Source organism: Amblyomma americanum, chromosome 4 (genome assembly GCF_052857255.1).
Source record: "Amblyomma americanum isolate KBUSLIRL-KWMA chromosome 4, ASM5285725v1, whole genome shotgun sequence".
In the NCBI taxonomy this organism is placed as follows: Eukaryota; Metazoa; Arthropoda; class Arachnida; order Ixodida; family Ixodidae; genus Amblyomma; species Amblyomma americanum.
Window position 1 is genome coordinate 137,461,758 of NC_135500.1, and position 18,591 is coordinate 137,480,348.

Sequence of the window (18,591 nt, forward strand, 5' to 3'; positions counted from 1 at the left end):
GGGTCACTTAGATGCCTAGTGTAGAACCATCACGCATGGCACGATTTGGGTCGTATTGTACTGTGGAAGCTAAACCAATGCTCTCTTAGGGGTAGGGAGTGGATTCCAAGAGCAGGCAGATGTAGCAGGGGAGGGGGGGCAGAAAATCGGATGTGCAGATGAGATACGGAAGTGTGGGGGAACAAGGTGTCCGCAGTTATCACATGACAGGGTTAATTGGAGTGGTATATGAGAGGCCTTTGTCCTGCACTGGACATAGGTAGGCTAATGACGATGTACTGGTAGGGTTCTGCAGATCTGCACCAAGATGGATTTTTTTTTGTTTAATAATTGTGACTTGCTGTGATGCTCTAACTTGTTTCCTTCAGGTTGAGTGAATGCTGTTCTTACAGTGTCCTTACCTATATTTTTATGAGCAGTTGCTTTTGGTAATACAAACGTACATATGAAACTTTTTTTTTTCAACAACGTTCTTGACCGTTTTCATGACATTTTAGCATAGTTTTGTGAGATAGCACATTTATGTTACCCGCATTCAGGCCGAGAAATGTCTGCTTGCAGCTGTTGGCTAATGTTGGTAGTCATTGTTTGCTTGGAGTTATAACTGGGGGTCCCTTAACACGAATGCACTCCAGAACAAACTTCAGGATGTTTCACTGGATGTGTCTTCAGGATAGTGTCACTTGAGATTTTATTGAATACTTTAACATGGACAGAGGACTGCTGTGGGTGCAACAAGTTTTACTTTGTGTTTAAAATTTTAAACAATGAATGGAAGCTGCACTCTTACTGTGGCTTCTTGTTAGCAAGATTTTACTCACAAAAAGTACTTATTGCTCTATACGCCTGTTTAGTTAAAATATCTTTAATAGGGAGGAGAGCAGCTGGTAAAGGGAAGGAATACAGTGAAGACTGCTTCTGAAAGGAAGGAGTGTTTTTGGGGGTTGTGTAATCGGCTACACAATGTAGTTGGTGTGATTGCATGGCATTGGTGTGTCTTGGTTAGAGGAGATAGAAAAAACATAGCTAGCTACTGGATTAGTATTTACGGGAGCAAGCTATTACATCTGAAAGGAAAGGGCTCTAAAAGTGCATGCCAGACAGGCATTTTAATGCTATGAAAGCAGTATATTGACATGAAATTTTCAGGTTCTGTTTCTTTGTTGATAACAGCATGCAGGGTCTTGGAAACAATATAACTGGCTCCTTTATGCTTCGCACGGCTTATTACAGCACCATTTTTCTCCTACAGTTTGTTTCGGTTTCTGCAGGCTGTGATGCCAAAGCTCAGCCAATACAACTGCCACAAGTCACTTGCACTCATAGAATGGCGACACATTTGCTGCTCTGTCATCTGCTACAAATCACAAAGTCACCACAAGTCTCATGCACTCAGAGCAAATGACAAAGCCACCAAAGCATCGCAACTGACTTTTGATATCATAACTAACAGAAAGGAAAATCGAAACTCAAGCGCAAAGAAACTGACAGGCAATCGTACGAAGTGATGCGGCAAATCTGCAATAGCAGTTCTGATTTCGCCATTGCTTTTTCGTTCCACTGCTGTGCATGCTTCTGGTATGTGGAGGCTTCTGGTGGGTGGAGACTTCTAGAGAGCAGAGGAGGCTTTCTGAAAGGTGAAGTTTTAGGTAGGTGGGTGAGTGGGCTTTTTGGAGGGTGGAAATGGTTGGAGGCTTTGGACGCACAGACAGCAGGATTTTCGCCAAACTAGCACAGTAAATCAGTGCTTTTATAAATTACCTAATATCTCTGTCACATGGCCAGTTTCAATGGTCATCGAGTCGAGAGGCTTCAAGATTCTCAGTCGCTATCGAATTCGAAGGAGTTGTGTCGCTGCTACGCGGCAAATCTCAATGGCCATTGAAATGGCTTGACTGGTACAGCTCTGCTATGTTATGGGAAGATGCTCCTGACATCCACGACACGAGTTGGTCATTTGCTGACATAGCGTGTGCATCTCTGGCCACCTGTTATGTTTTGCAGCGCCAGGCATCGTTCAGCACGGAGTTTGTGCGGGCCCATGGGCGGGCGCTGCACAAGCGCTCCACCATTGAGTTCCTGGTGCGGGGCAAGATGGCTGGTGGTGCCTTGGAGGCATCTGGGGGTGCCCCCGGAGCTGCACCGGCAGTGCCTCCGCAGGCGTACCCACACCGATTCGACCGTTGCAGCTACTCAACGCCCACCTACTGTGACCTCTGCTCCAGCATTCTCTGGGGACTTGTCAAGACCGGTGAGGGTGCATGCAAATGAGAAGAAACACTGCTCTCTGTCATGTTGCAATGGCATTAGGAAGTTTATGACGAGCATTTAGCTCTAAAGTGGGATGCAGAAGGTTAATTGTTCACGTTGGCACTTTTTTAATGGGACACGGAGGGTGAATTGAAGCTGGCCTCCTCTATCGATAAAGTACCACATCCTAATCATGAACATGCTACTTTTTTTTTTAAACAAAATTTTGGTGCATCGAGACAGGTTTTTTTCGGTCAGATCGCTGCCGCTCTGCTACACCGCCGTTAACTTCAGAATGGCAGCAAGCAGTCCTTCTTGGTGTAGATGTCACGAGGTTGAATCGAGTGGTGGGAGGATTTTAAATTCAGTATTCTTGGCAATTAATTTTTTTGCCCCCGGACAAACTACGGCACAACCAGAAAGAGTCATGGACTTGATTTTTACCAAGAGAAAAAGTTAGATGGAGTTGTCCTCAGTGTCTTAAACTTGTGCTGTAGCTTTTATGAAAGCATCCATGGTTGCTCATGTCTACAGCTGTGAAACACTTCCTGATGTCAATTTCTTTGTGCAATACATTAATTGCTTTGTGGGCTCCAATCGAGCTGACTTTGTAAGAAGAGGCTTCTAATTTTAAATGCACTGCCGCCATGGTAAAGTGGTTGTGGTACTCGACTGTTGACCGGAAAGACGCGGGTTCAATCCCGGCTGCAGAGGTCTCACTTCGATGGAGGCAAAATGCTAGATGCCCGTGTACTGTGCGATGTCATTGCACGCTAAAGAACCTGAGGTGGTCAAAATTATCCGGAGCCCTCCGCTACAGTGTCCATCATAGCCCGAGTCGCTTTTGGATGTTAAACCACATACTAACACCAAACCAAACCAATTTCAAATGCAAACATTGCCATCATCATCACCACCACCGTTGTTGTTTTGTTCTTTTTCTCCTCCTTTTTCCTTTTCGTCTTCTGCTCATCGATATCATTGTTACCTAACGTAATGCACTGTGTACTGCCTCTGATCTATTCAGGCATGCACTGCGTGGACTGTGGCTACAACTGCCACGAGCGGTGCCTGCCGTCGGTGCCCAAGAACTGCACCAAGTACAAGAATGTGGTCCCAGATCCTGCCTCGGCGGCAATGGCCAAGGGACCCAGCACCGAGAATGCTGCCATCACCTCCGGTGGGTACACCTCTTTCTAGAGCATTGTGAAACATTTCATCTTTCAGAAGGACAGCTTATCTCTTGGAGCCGATTTCCTGCGATTGCCAGTGCTGTGGGCAAGTGCAGGTGGCCTTTGCACTCACGTGGTTTCACTACCACTGAACTTCAGTGTCGGAAAGCCTGTGCTGACATATAGCTTCTTGTTTATTAAAAAAATTTGTGAACAGGGGAGAGGGGAAGAGCACATACTCAAATTCAAGCTCTTTATTTTTTTTCTTCTGCAATACAAAACATTGCAGGCGCTTGGAATTACAATCTGGTGTTAAATGTACAATGCGCATGCAGGCTGTTAACTGAAATAGTTAAAGAGGTCTATGCCCCTAGATGTTTTTTCTATTGGGTCATCTTATATTTCTAAAGAAAAAATGGCTGTGGCTTAACTGTGGCTAAGCCTGGCTGTACAAGCGAAAGCTTTAATTATGCTGTGGTTAAGCTTGGTTGATCACAGTTGCAAGAGTATTGTTGACAGAGTATTGTTAATACAGTCGTTGAGCTGTGGTCTCACTCTTTATCCTTGCTGTTTCGGCGTTTCGGCATCTCTCTTAGCTTTTCGAGTTTCATTCTTGTTCTCCATGGCTTGTGCACGGTGAGCTTTGTCAGCTGGATGATCAGACTCTGCCTGGTTTCGGTAGTACTGCGTGCGTGCACTGCATGCAGGCTCTTCAGCATTCTCCCCCATGGCGTCTGTGCTCGCACACCTCGGTGCGCCTGCTCGCTCAGTCTCTGATGCCAGCTTCATGCGCTTTGCATTCCCGACCCTCTCCAGTGAAGCAGCTCGCCGGGCGATATCCGCGGGGTGGTCAGACTCTGCTTTTCAACGACGGCTCAAAGCCTCCCGCGCAACACTCAGAGAAGACGGCCCATCCTTGCCCTCATACATGGACAAGCTCGCACTGACTAGGCCAGCGCGGCGCTCCTCTTAGCCAGGCGCGCGGCAAGTGACGTAGCCAGGCGGCAACCCAGCTGCGTAGAGCGCGTGCGCACAGCTGGTGGCGGCGTAGCTCCGGTCAGCTGAGGGTCAAACTGCAACTCACGGCGAAATCGGCGCTGCTAGGCCAGTAAAGCTTTTGCTTTAAAAAATCTACTGCTCAGTATGTGAAACTACCTGTTGATCATGTTGGATTATATGGCAGTGCCCGGTTCTGGTTTGCCCCTGCTGCCCTTGCAGGTGCCACCTTCAGGGGCACACATATCAGTATATCAAATGTCTCGCTGAACGAGAGTTCAATAAAGCGAACATTAGGGTTGTACTTGTGCATGGCATTTTCTAGGAGATGTTCTGATTGCGCTATGCAGGGTGATTTTTTTAATCCTTACAGATTTTTATTTTAATAACTGTGAGAGATATCCTGGTGTGGTCTGTTGAGCTGGATTGCTCAGCCAGGTGGAAATTAGGTACCTCATATGAATCAATAACTATACGACTAATTAACTTGATTAAATAATAATCCTTTTGATTTTAGGGGCAAGGTTATGTTGCTAAATTGATGGCCATTAACATCGAAGGTGAGCCCTGTTTTCTCAATCGGCAGTGTGCTTCGAAATATCGAACATCAAAAATATGCATTTCAAAGCTTGTTGAGTTGGCTTTTTTGCATTATGCAATTATAAAATGGCCACTCTGCGCGTGGTATCATCGGCGAAATCAATTTGACTTCTTTTAGATCATCAAATGCACCTGCAGTTCATCCATAAGAAGTGCGAGAGACAGCATTTTAAAAACATGAAATGCAGGAAAGCCAACTCAACGAGCTTTCAGATGTGTATTTTTCACATTCGATATTTAGAACCCCATGCTGATTACAAAAATTTTAGAAACAGGGCTCGCTTTCAGTGTTGACGGCCATCAATTATGCAATATAACCTTATATAACCTTGCCTCCTAAAATCAAAAGTGAAAAAAGTTTGTTAGATAATTTAGGTTTATTAGTAGTTTAATTATTGATCCATATGAGGTACATAATGTCTGCCCGGCTGTACAGTCCAGCTCAACAGACCACACCGACGTATCTCTTCCAGGTTTTAAAATAAAAATCTCTAAAGGTTAAAAAAATCACCCTATATAAGCAATAGCCGAGATGTCAGGCAGATACTGCGCCTTTTCTTTTCCCCAACAACCATTTTTAATTTTTTTTTTCATAAACAGTAATTTCATATATCGGAGCGCCACTGTATTGGTTGCATTTCTGTGGTGTGGCTGCTATGCCTAAAAAGTGAAACATCAGTGAGTGAATCACAAGTGAAGCATCACCTAAAAGCACGGAGAGGCACAGTTGGTTCAGGCTGGCCTTGTGAAAAATTGCAGTAAGTGTGTACCATACAGTGTGAAATTTGACCAGGGTAAAATAGTGTCCTTTATTTTTTTTTAAGCAGAGTGGGCACGCTAACAGCAGTGATGCACAAAAGTATGAATCCTTGTTGTTGTGTGGCACTTCATTTCGTCACAGAGCAGTGAAACAGCCGACTCAGTGATGGGGCATTCAGTGTAGTCATTTTTCAGTTCTTCTACCTCTTTCATGTCACACCAAATATTGTGCTCGTGCAAGGATAGTGTAACATTGCTCATATCTGCCCATGTTGCCATGTGTTGATGCAGGCATGCACACAACCAGCCAGTATTACGACCAGTTCTCGTCTAACTGCCCGGAGAACCGGACGCACGAGGGCTACCTCTTCAAGCGGGGAGCCCTGCTCAAGGGGTGGAAGCAGCGCTGGTTTGTTCTCGACTCCACCAAGCACCAGGTGAGTGATGTGGTCAGGCTGTGTTTATTTACAGGCTCTAAATGATGACTGTTCAAGGAAGAGCTTGTCTTCGAGGTTAAAGCATTTATTGGGCACATTTGCAGAAACAAGGAGCGAGTAAAACAGAATAAGCGGTGGTGGTGGTGGTTGTGCTGGTGTTGTCCGCTTTTCATACGGATCGTCACAGCTTTTGGCACACCCAGCAGATATTGCTGTGCTGATGTGAAGATCTCAGTGAAAGAATATTTGTGCAGCACAAGTGTTTTTTGCTGAAAAGGAAAAATATTATCATGTTTCTAAAGCATGAAAACAAAAGTACCTATGTTGAGCTTTTGAACAATGTCTGTACTGAACCTTCAGCTGATCAGGGGCCTTGTTAAGACAATTCAAGCATCAACTGGTTTTCACAGGGGCTTCAGTCAATTGCATATTGTTCATGTCTAATATGTGGTGTTTTGAACTAAACTCCTTAGCTGATACTATCTTCTAAGGCCATCCATAGGTCTTGCTTATCCAGGCAAAAGTCCTGACTTTACAGACTCGCACAAGTTATGTGGTTGTGGCTCTGAAAAGGTTTATTTTAACTACGTGGTAACCATCGCACACAAGTTTAATTTAGACTTATGTTGACTGTGTTTCTTTTTTGGATTGTGTACATGGGAGCCTATGGTCCCTTACTATGTAAATTATAAACAAATGGTCATACTGCTTATTACTGCTTATTATAGAATTTAGAATGACAAAGTTTTTCTCAAAAACAAGTTCACTGTACTACAGTTTAACCTCGTTATAGTGCATGTAAAAAATCGCAAAAGAGTTCTATATAGCTGAAATTTGTAATAAAAATTTCATCAGAAACGCACTCAAGGCTATGCTGTTTAGTCAGTGAAGGGTCGTCAGCTGAGGCTACCATTACTAGACAGCAGGGAAATGCCTTTTCTGAAGTTTAAGAAGTTTTAATGTGATTTCGAAGGTGCTCGTGGAAATTTCAGAGACCACAAAAAAACAAAAAAAAAACGCCAAAGGCGTTAGATTGGCTTCTACGCACAACACCATCAGCACACTGCAGCGGCAGTCCAAGTGTCATCTAGGGTGGCTTCTTCGCATTGCACTGCTTAATGCGGGATAGTTTGATGTGTCTGTTTTATGGCTTACCGCGTTTGGAATATGAAGTATCAATTGCATATGTTTGTTAAAAATATTTAAAAAGCTTTTGATATATGCAATAATTCCTAATATTCATGTTCATTATATCAAGGTTTAACTGTATATCTTAGCAGTGTGGTTCGTGCTATATTAAATTGTCATCCAATGCCACCGTTCACTTTGCCATTCAATGCGGTGTTTTTAGGAGTGAGCGCTTATATGCTGACAGTTTGCACCCTATGCTATGTTCTACAGCATGTTCCATAGCATATATCATGTGCACATATCAAGAACCCACAGTTCTGCAAAACATGCTTTAATTCATATTTGCCTGTCTCATCACATCATAGGCGTTCATGTAAAGCGCACGTGAACGTGTGTTATGTTTGTGAGTGAGTGCTTTTTTTTGGTCCTTTCCCACCTCTGCAGTTGCGCTACTATGATGCGGTGGAGGACTCACACTGCAAGGGGCTGATTGACCTGTCGGAGGTTATCTCGGTGACCCCGTCCCTGATTATTCAGGGAGCACCCAAGAGGGCTGATGAAAAGTCTTTCTTTGATGTAAGTCCTGTTTTGTTTCATTTAGAGTTGCTCCAGATAACACTGAAGAAACCATTGTGTGGGAGAGGAAGGTTGCTGGGAAAACTCGATGTACAGAGTGCGCCATATGCAGCTTGCAGCATCGTAGAATGTCATTTTGCCTCACCTTTATCTGCACCTTTGTTGCAGCTGGGACAGAATAGTGGTCTGTTCCTATTTTCGCACATATTTATTCAAGTCAAATAGAGGCTGACAAATGAACACTCATATTTCTTGCTTTAGCCTCATTTGCTGAATTTTGTGCAAGGTGGGCTGCCTGCATGGTGACTATGGTGGCCGACGTAAAAATGTAGTATTTTGGGGTGGCAGAAAGTTCGGTGGCCAGATGAGATTAAGAAGTTTGTGGGGATCGGGTGGCCGCAGCTGGTACAGGACAGGGTTAACTGGTGAGGTATGCAGAGAGGGCCTTCGTCCTGCAGTGGACATAGGCAGACTGATGATGATGATGATGACGAGCCTGTAGGAGTGTATGAGTATTCAAAATTTCGAATATGAATCAAATCTGTTTATTATTCGGTTCATATTCAGTTCTAAAGATTTACATTCGAGAATTTCCAAATAACTTGCAGCGATCAAATGCCACGCCAACGTTCATAAATCTGACCTTTGCAAAAGCACAGTAGCTGGGAAAATTGTCTGCAGATTGAGTTTACAGAATGCAAAGGCACTCTACCCGCTTCCTTCTGCGTCGTTTATCATGTGGACCAATCACATCCAGACGCTGCTATGCTTGGACCTCGCATGAAGTTCCATGAGTGGGCTTTCTCGCATATCAGATAATATCATATCGTATCACATCCTAACATAATGCGTCACATACTTAAAGGTGCACGAAAGAGGATTTTGAGTTCATCTCTTTATCGTGGGAACTAGACCTGCACGCTCGTAGCATTTTTAGAAACTTTAAATTGTTGTGCCCTGTGGCCGACCTCTCTATTAAGTCAGATTAAACATCCTAGCTGCCATCTTTTTTTTTTAACTCACTGCGGAGAGTAGGAGTTCACCGATATGTTTGCCGCGGTGGAAAACATGTGCAGAGTGTCTTTCAGTCTGCCTTTGGGGGAGTAATATTTGGAGTGATCTTCGAAAATGTTTAAGCTGCTGGTCGGACTGTGTTACTACAGACGGTTGGGCGCATCACCCCTGTGGCACTGTTGCCGCAGTAGCTCAGTGGTATGGCACTCGGCTGCTGACCCAAAAGACGCAGGTTTGATCCTGGCCGCGGTGGTTGAATTTCGATGGAGGCGAATTGCTAGAGGCCGGTGTACTGTGCAATGTCATTGCACGTTAAAGAACCCCAGGTGGTCGGAATTTCTGGAGCCCTTCACTACGGCGTCCCTCATGGCCTGAGTCGTTTTGGGACCCCATAAACCAAACCAAACCCAACCCCTGTGGCAGCCGATGAAGAGAAAACAGTCCACTTGCTCGGCCCATAATATTTCAGTGGTGTGTTCTCTGTACCACAAATATGTAGTGGTTTTATAAAAATGTTGCCTTCACCACATCAAAAAAGAGTAATAAAAATTACTTGTTTAATTTTGCGTGGGGCAAGGTGGCTGAGTTGAGGCACGGTAAATGTCACAACATTAGGAGGGCCTCTCTCCCTTGGTCAAAAAAAAACCTGGCAGTGTAGTTTCAGTTTCTGAACTTCGCCACCAGCGGTCCAAACTCATCTGCACACCGATTTTGTCCGTTGCTTATCATGTTTTTTTTTTTTTTAAAGCAATTTCGCCATTCCGACTCCAGCGTGCATTTGCCTCGCTTTTGTCAGCGTTGTTTTTCCGGCACACTGAGATTGTGCGCTGACTGTGGGCTTTTTGCTATTTGTCCGATGGAGCCTCCTCACAAAGCTTCAGCACATTTTGCATATTTAGCAGTTTTTCTTTTTTTTCGAGATGCGAGGGTGAAGGTGGGGTGGGGTGGGGGCGCACTTTGTAACTTCAGCTTTGGACAGCTTGGGCATCTCTGTCAGTTCCTTGCAGTTTGATTTAATGACGTTTTACTACCCATCATGTTATTTTTTTTTGCAAGTCAGGTGTTAATTCATGGATGCATGAGCATGTTACAGCTTGTATATTGTTATGCTGTCGAATAAAGCAGTATATGTTTCTGTGGACAGCATGTTTTTTTAATCACGGTGCTGAGTCAATCTAGTTTTGTTCATTTCGGTTGCAAAGACCATATAGAGTACTTTGGAAAAAATAAGGTCAACGTCATTTGCCTATTTATTTCGGTTGCAGAGACCATACAGTACTTTGGAAAAAATTAGGTCAACGGAATTTGCCTACCGTAAAAATTGGAATATAGGTCGAACTTTTTTTCAAAAAACCATGGTGAAAAGTCGACCCCCGTCTTATATACCGGTCATTGGCGGAAAAAATACGGAAGTCTTGCAACAATGGGTGGCTGAAGTCAACAGCCTCCATCACCATCGCTATCAGCAGCAGTGCCGCCATTTTGCATTTCAGTAGATGCAAAGCGGAAGTTAACGGCAATTTACCGTCGCCTTCAATAAAAACACGATTGAGTACGAGGAAGCTCACGGGAACCTGGCGGCACAGCGCGAATTCGGAGTATCCGAAAAGAGCATTCAGTACTGGCGGAGGCAGAAGCTGCGTATTACAACTTACAGCAACCAGAAGAAAACATCATTTCGTGGGCAGACCGTAGTGTATCGAGAATAGGAAGGAAACGTTGCGCTGCGAGCAAGATCGCTGCCTGTGACTGCCGAATGCATCCGCGTGAAAGCGGCAGAGATCGCGCGTGCCTCTAGACTCACGAGGGCGCAATTCAAAGGCTCGCCATCCTGGTTGCGGCGATTCATGAAGAGGAGGGCTTTGCTCTACGGCGCCGTACTTGCCTGTGCCAGAAACAAACCCGCGAGCCGATTGGTGCGCGATATTGTTAAAAAAATTTCCGGGTGTACATACAAGCAGCATTTAAATGAAATTAAATACTGTCACCATTGTGCAACCTCTCGAGTCACATTTGTTTCAAAGTAAGGATGTCTTTCGGTACTTTTCCCATTGAAAAAAGATCTTTTTCATTTTTAGAATTGGTTAGTTAGGGGGTCGACCTATATTCCGGTCCGACCTATAGTCCGGTTTTTACGGTATTTATTTGTTTCTGAAATTTTTTTTTCGTACTGAATGGATATTTGGTATTCGATTCATATTCGAAAACTTCAATATCACATCCCTAATCATAGGTTATCTCATCATCATCAGCAGCAGCAGTAGTAGCCCTAAATCCACTGCTGGACAAAAGCCTCTTCCATATCCCTTCAATTAACCCTGTCCTGCACCCACTGTGGCCACCTTATTCCAACAAACTATACTACCATATGAACGAGTGTAAGGGCCGCACTTTTTTCCCCAGATTTGGGGGCCGATTTTCGGGGTGGGGCCCATACATGCGACGTGCGAATTTTTTTTTTTTAAGTAAAAACACACCAATCAGGACATGAGCGGCATTTATTCTATGTTCAATCGTCACTCGCGGAGTATTCTGACTCCTAGCTGGTGCTGTGCTCTGGGGCACACTCATCCCACAAGCAGTCGCGCAGCATGTCCGCTGTCAAAGCGCAGCCGTTGTTCTGCGCTTCCATCACTTAGCAGAGCAGCTCTTCTTCCAGTTCGGGAAACTTGCACGGCTTGCCTCGGAAAGCACGCATTTTGCAGCTTGTGTTTCTCAATGCATCCTTTTTGTTGTACCATCATCGGACGCACTTCTCGGCCACGTCGAATTTCCTGCCCGCCGCCCAATTGTTGTGTTTGACAGCAAACTCCCAGCCGTGTAGCCATGAAGGTGCTTGCCCATCGTGCTAAAACTGCAACACTCTGCGGCAGCATGCGAAAGCCAAAACTGCGGTGAACTAACACGCTACCACAACTCCCGTGCCTTTGACAGCCATAAAAGGCTCGAGCTGGTGATTCTGATGTCGATATGGATAGCGGGAGCTCGCGGCGGAGGAAAAAGTTGACGATGATGATTATGATCCGCGACCTCGGGTGCCTTCCGTGGGCGTCACCTGGAAGCTCCTGTGCGCATGCGTCACCTCCACGATCAAGCGCACCGTTGATCACAGCCGGAGCTGATCGCGGCGGCCACGGCGTGTGCATTTCGAAGGCTATACCTGGTGGGTCGTGGAAAGTTTAAATGCGGGTTTTACACATATATTTATTTTTAATATTTCCTTAGGAAAAACAGGGTGCGGTCCATACACGGGTGCTTCCCTTACATGCGTTTATACGGTATGCAAATGTAGTGCCATGCTACCCAAGGATATGTCTAATGTTGTTTCAAATGCCTCAAGGAAGGCAGCCCAGACATGCTCATGTGGGATGGAAGAAAGGGATGTTTCATTGTTATTCTTAGCTTTGGAGTGTCGCAGCCCTGTGCTTTGCCAGAATTTGTTTTGCTGGGCCTTTTGGAAGCAAATAAAAAGTTAAAAAGAAAGGAAAATAAGCCCTGCTTCCTTTTTTTGTGTCGTTCATGCAGTGCTTGAGCACACATACTACAGTTTTCTTTCCTTATCTCAGCTTAATTTTCTTTTGCGCAGGTGAAGACAAGCAAACGCATGTACAACTTCATGGCAGCGGATGCTGCTGCTGCACAAGAATGGATCGAGAAGATTCAGTCCTGCTTGCAGTGAAGGGAAGAACGGATATTGCGACTGCCTTTGCAGCCAGTTCTCCTTCGAAAGCTGTGCACTGATCTCTCTTTCCACCTTCCGCGAGGCTCTCGCATCACGCAGCATGCTCACAGCAATGCCCTGGGGATCACGCCATTCACTGCACTTTAGCTGTTCCTCGTGAACTAATTCACGAGCGAGAGAGACGACAGGCTTACGGAGTGCCAGTGACAAGAAGAAGCGAAAAATGGCTGAAGAAAACATGGCCGCATGCCATCTCACTTTCGCCACGTTCAATTTCCTATAAGCATCGGGCTGCTTTCGAAAGGGTTCTAAGATCAGGCTGCATGCGATCCTGTGTTCATCCTGAGAAGTTACTTAGTGAAGTGGATGAGGACTTTGTAGCACATCAGCAACATTGACCTGAACGAAAGCGGGAAACTAGGCATCTGTGTGTCAGCCTATTTCTATTATGCAAACATCTTTTATGCCATTTTCAAAATCAGCCTGCCCTGCAGGGTACACACAAACAAAAGCATGCTCTCAGACCAACGGTTCTGCTAGGTTTGCATAGCCACGATGATTTCAGCATGCACGGGAAGAACGGGGCTGCTGAGAGATTAACGGCTACCCAAGGAGAACGAAGTGCTGAAGTGAACAAAAAGAAAAGAAGAAGAATTGACCTCCCCGACAAGACCGCTAGTCCAATGTGCCACTGCACCAGTGTTTATTTCCTTATGTGTGTGTGTGCGCGCGCGTGTGTGTGTGTGTGCTCCTTAGACTTTTTTAAGTTTTAGACCTTGACTCTCTATCTTGTCACTGCAGTGGACACTCTTTAGATAGCTTGTGTTTGTTATTGTGTTTATGTACATTTTTTTTTCTCTGTTGTACCGGTGGGCCAATCACTTCGACCCCTCTCGCTGCTACTGCCAGGCGATAATCGTTTCTGCATTAGCTGCTGACGTCAGTATGCACTGTTTATGTTTTGTTTCTATGAATGATACCTTGTTGTGGACCGAATATTGCCCGGCGACATTCCAGTTCTTAAAAGGCCATTTCCCTTGTTTTCTTGATTGCTTCCACTGAAACGAAAGGAAAACATAGAAACAATGCGTCTTTCATTGCTCTCCTTAGACCACTCGCTTGGAAATTATAACTTTTGCTTTGTGCCAGTGACATACAGCACACCAGAATACTGCAATCTTTTTATCAAGCATCCAGGGTGATTAAGGTTGCTAAATGATAATTTGCTGGCTTACATGTTGCGGAAGTTTTAAGTTTGACCATTAGCTGTAGTAAGGTCACTGATTGTATATTTTGGCAATGCTGTCTATTAGCAGGGCAGTCTTAGAGGAACCGTCTGAAGCATGCACATAGTTACAGCGTACATTCTGCTTGCCTGAAAGTGACTGGAATTGCCTATTTGGGCCTGTATAATATTTATAGTATATGAGATTTTGTAGTAAATATAGTACAAAAGCCCTCAGGATGTGGCAGTCATGCTTTGCTATGCTTAAGTTCTAAGCCATACCAGAAATGAAAGCTTGACTACACACCTGCCTTGCTTTGAGTTAGATATATGTGGGCACTTTATACTACAAGTTTCTTAAAAGTTTCACACACCTGCTGTTTTGAGACTATCTGCTGCACGCATACAGCAAAAATGTGTGTAAACTGTCACATTGACAAAGAAAAGAGCTCACGAAGGCCTTTATTTTAAAGTATGGTGGACAGATTGCAGTATTCCGGTTAAGCATAGCCAGTCAGTGTAAGCTACTAATGTTGCTGTTGCTTTTAAAGTGGTTGGAGCTATGTACACAAAAGCTGACAAACCAGCACGCAGCCTGTACATATTATAATGCGTGCATCACGGTTTGTTATTGCTCCTTTGTGTTTTCTTTTCTGCCTGCCTTGAGCGAATAGGATTTTGCAAGTGCACCGACAATGTGAGAAGCAGGTGTGAAATTTGCACGGACGCAATACTCTTTGTGTACATAGAGAGAGTACGCCACCACAGTGGCCCTTTATGCAAAGTGGTTGCAGCTGCAAAGCCGTGGAAGAGCTATACTTCGAGACTGCCATTAAGCTGCAACCTGAGGAAATGTATTGAAAGCGACAAGCTTCGTGTGCGCCTAATAAAACGAAGCCCCTGGAGTGCACGGTATTGTGTGTGATTATTGAGATCACTTGTTTAGCTGTTATGGTCATATAGGGGACTTCCAAGGACCACGGTGTGACACCTGGCCGGTGAGGGTGATCGGAAGCTGGCTAGTATGTGTGTGTGCTTAGCGTAGTAGCTAGAAGAAAGAGAAGTATTTCCATTATATTGTATTTCATACGCCTCATTACCCACTCAAGAAGCAGTCTCTTAAAGAAGCAGTGTTCGCCCCACGCTGTCTTCACAATGATTCTTCGGTTTCACTGGCCAAGAACGAAACGTTATCACCGTCACTTGCAACTCCACAGTTTTGTCAGGCGGTGTGCCATTCGCAAACAGTTGCATCACGCCAGGGAGGAGCCTCATGCTGAGTGCCGCTGTCCCGCGCGCGTAATTACACAGTCTGAGCTGAAATTTTGAACATGCATAACTATGGACCAAGGTGTGTACTAAAAGTGCACAAAATATAGAATGGCCTTTGAATGCCACTTCCTGTAGGTTTTAAATATATAAGCGTACACACTAACTGCAGTAAATAAAAAGTTAATGAATATGATGACAATTTTTTTCAGTGTTTGTGTCCACCTGGCTATATAACCCGTTTACAATATTCACCTTTGTGTACTCATATTGGTATTTTTCTTTTAATAATTAAGGCCTAATTTTGAGCACTCGGTACACCAGGTCTTTCAGGGAAGCCTGCCACTAATTTTTAAAAGCAGAATTTCTGAGCTAAAGAGACTTTTTGCGGCGTAATACCAGTATTGGCAGATGTCAAAAAAACATGAATCGTTGACTAGTGAAGTGGTTGAACTAAATTCTAATAAACTTTTTAGCGATTATCGAGAGGCACCCGATTGCAATTAGAGATTTGTAGCCGCAAGTTAGTAACAGCCACGTCAGTTTTCAGATTTTCGAAAACGTGATTACCCTCGCCGCTGTGGCTGAACTAATTTGGGCTATTGTGCCATTCGAAAACCGCGAGCGCAAAGCAACCAATCAAATTGGGACATTCCATGGCATACGTATCACGTATTCTGTGCCCCACCCGCCGGAGCGGGGAGCATCGCAGCATGGGCCGCTCGAAATAAGTAATCCTGACTGTTGGAGAAGTAATCGAACTGTAGCGAATCCGAGTCAACATATCGCACTGGAATGTGCTACGCCCATTTTAAGAACGTAACTGTTCACAAGGCGCTGTCGGCAGATGAGCTGCGAAAGGAGTCGTACTTTAGTGCAACTAACTTCGATTCATTGTCTGTTTTAAACAGTCTTTGGTACCACCCTGTCTTGGAAGAATACCGAATTTGCTAAATTCCACGCGCAGCCTCCACGCTTCGAAACTGCCCGGCACCACACACATTGCGCTCAATGGAGCAGGACAGGAGAGTGGGCGCCATCGAGGCACCTTTGATCCCTCCTCCTGGCCACCTGCAAACACGTCGGAAGCTCCTGAGCACGCTGGACCTAACCATGTTTTGTTTCCTCCTTGTTAATTATTAATCCTTTCGGGGCCTCTCAGCCCTATAAACGACCATGCTCGGACGTCATTTGTGCCTCTATTTCTTCATGTAATTTGTTTTTAATTTTCTCTTGGTCGTTGGCCCCTTTTATTTTCAATTGGCTTTGCCCGCGGTAACCTCTGGTTCGATGCAGGCTTCCTCTCACATTTATTTTACTTCTGTGTATTTCTTGGGAGTTTTACGGTAACAGTAGCGACCACGGGGCCGAGGGCATCGTGGTCGAGGCCTGGTGGTAGTGGGCGCCTTTTGCACACGGGCGCCTTTTCGCCTTGCCTCCACTGAAATGCGGCCACCGCGGCTAGGTAGGTAGGTAGGTAGATTAACTTTATTTAGCTCTAGCGCAAGGGCCTTTATGCGGTTCAGATGAGTCCATCTCCGCAACAGTCTGTTGCCCCTATTCCAGGGCTCCGCTGGATGCTGCCGTAAGCTGAGCTCGCCGTATCAGACCGATCTCGTCATCGCGGCAGTCGCTGGGGAGCATGCCCTCCCATTGCACCGCACTTGGGTTTGGTATAATTGGAACGACGTCGACTTTTTGACATGCCCATGTTATGTGATATAGGTTTTTCGTGGCACCATGGACAATTGTGTTGAAGTGTGGGGTGAATTTAGTTCGTGTGTTGAGGTATATGACCCCGTTTGTACTTGGTCTCCATGTGACAGCTTCTTTGTTTAAGGATTTGTGCGGTGGCGGGTACCGCATCCTGCTGCCTTTGTAATTGTTTAATATGGCCGAGTATTCCTGAGGTAATAATAATAATAATTGGTTTTTGAGGAAAGGAAATGGCACAGTATCTGTCTCATATATCGTTGGACACCTGAACCGCGCCGTATGGGAAGGGATAAAGGAGGGAGTGAAAGAAGAAAGAGGTGCCGTAGTGGTGGGCCCTCCGGAATAATTTCGACCACCTGGGGATCTTTAACGTGCACTGACATCGCACAGCACACGGGAGCCTTAGCGTTTTTCCTGCATAAAAACGCAGCCGCCGCCTGAGGTACTGGCAGGGATTCCTTAAGGTCGTTGACGTTGGATGCTCGGTAGTAGAATGAACTCGGGTCCTCCAGCACTTTTTGATGATGAAAGGGAAGGGCGCTGTAACTGTCTCACTTCTCGGTTGACACCTCAACCGCGCCACAAGGGAAGGGATAAAAGAGGAAGCGAAGGAAGGAAGACAGAAATAGGTGCCATATTGCGGAGGGCTCCGGAATAATTTCGTCCAACGATCACCGAGATCGCACAGCACATGGGCGCCTTCTGTGTTTCGCCTCCATTGAAAGGCGACTGCTGCGGCCGGGATCGAACCTGCCGGGTGCTCAGTAGCCGGGCGCCGTAACCACCGGACCACCGCGGCGGGTCAGTACCCGAGCGCTCTGGATGAGGGAAAAAGTGAAAGGAAGAAGAAGAAAAGAGGCGCTGTAGTGGAATGCTCCGGAAGTTTCGACCACCAGGGACGCTGCTCTGACATCGCACAGCACGCGGGCGTCTTGCAATTTCTGCACCGCGAATATTTGTGAAGGCCGCTGAGGGGCGGACGAGCGCTGTATGTAGAAAGCTCTCTAGATAGTTTGCTATATATGGCGGTTCTGACAGCGAAAAAGAGCTTACGGGTGCAGAGAGATGTTGACGCTGTCCAATACGGACGACAAGCACAGCCATGTGAAGGAGAGGCTGCCCAGCCGAAGTTGACCGTTGTTCTGTGCAGCGCGTGCTAGCGGCACATCTTCAGCACGTAGATGGCTTTAGTCACGTGGGTCGTCGCACAACAAAAGCGGTTTATTGGGGTTTAGCGTCCTAAACAGACTCAGGCTATAGGCTATGATGGACGCCGTAGTGAAGGGCTCCGGAATTTTCGACCACCTGGGGTTCTTTAACGTGCACTGACATCGCACAGTACGCGGGCCTCTAGAATTTCGCCTCCATCGAAATTCGACCGCTGCGGCAGCGAAGGAAGCCGAGCCTGCTGTCCAGCTAAGAAAAGTGGCTGATGACGGTGGGTCCTCAAGACATACATAATAATAATGGTTTTTGTGGAAAGGAAATGGCGCAGTATCTGTCTCATATATCGGCAGACACCGGAACCTAAGGGAAGGGATAAAGGAGGGAGTGAAAGAAGAAAGGAATAAAGAGGTGCCGCAGTGGAGGGTTCCGGAATACTTTCGACCACCTGGGGATCTTTAACGTGCACTGACATCGCACTGCACACGGGCGCATTAGCGCTTCGCCTCCATAAAAACGCAGCCGCCGTAGAAATAAAGGAAAACGACTTTTGAAGACAAATTACTGATCCGGAGTTCTCGGGTTCGAACCCGACCGCGG

At 45.7% G+C, this 18,591-nt stretch overlaps 1 protein-coding gene across 2 annotated transcripts in view; it reads left to right on the forward strand.

Annotated features, from left to right (window-relative positions):
* LOC144128418 (myotubularin-related protein 13-like) overlaps positions 1-14,747 on the forward strand; it is a 77,067-nt gene extending 62,320 nt beyond the window's left edge. For both annotated transcript variants that reach the window (XM_077661807.1, XM_077661806.1), the window contains 5 exons: positions 2,005-2,251; positions 3,278-3,430; positions 6,069-6,214; positions 7,790-7,921; positions 12,522-14,747. In XM_077661807.1, the coding sequence (XP_077517933.1) occupies positions 2,005-2,251; positions 3,278-3,430; positions 6,069-6,214; positions 7,790-7,921; positions 12,522-12,614 (771 nt within the window). In that variant the 3' untranslated portion in view covers positions 12,615-14,747. The remainder of the gene's footprint in view (positions 1-2,004; positions 2,252-3,277; positions 3,431-6,068; positions 6,215-7,789; positions 7,922-12,521) is intronic.
* The last annotated feature ends 3,844 nt before the right edge of the window (positions 14,748-18,591 follow it).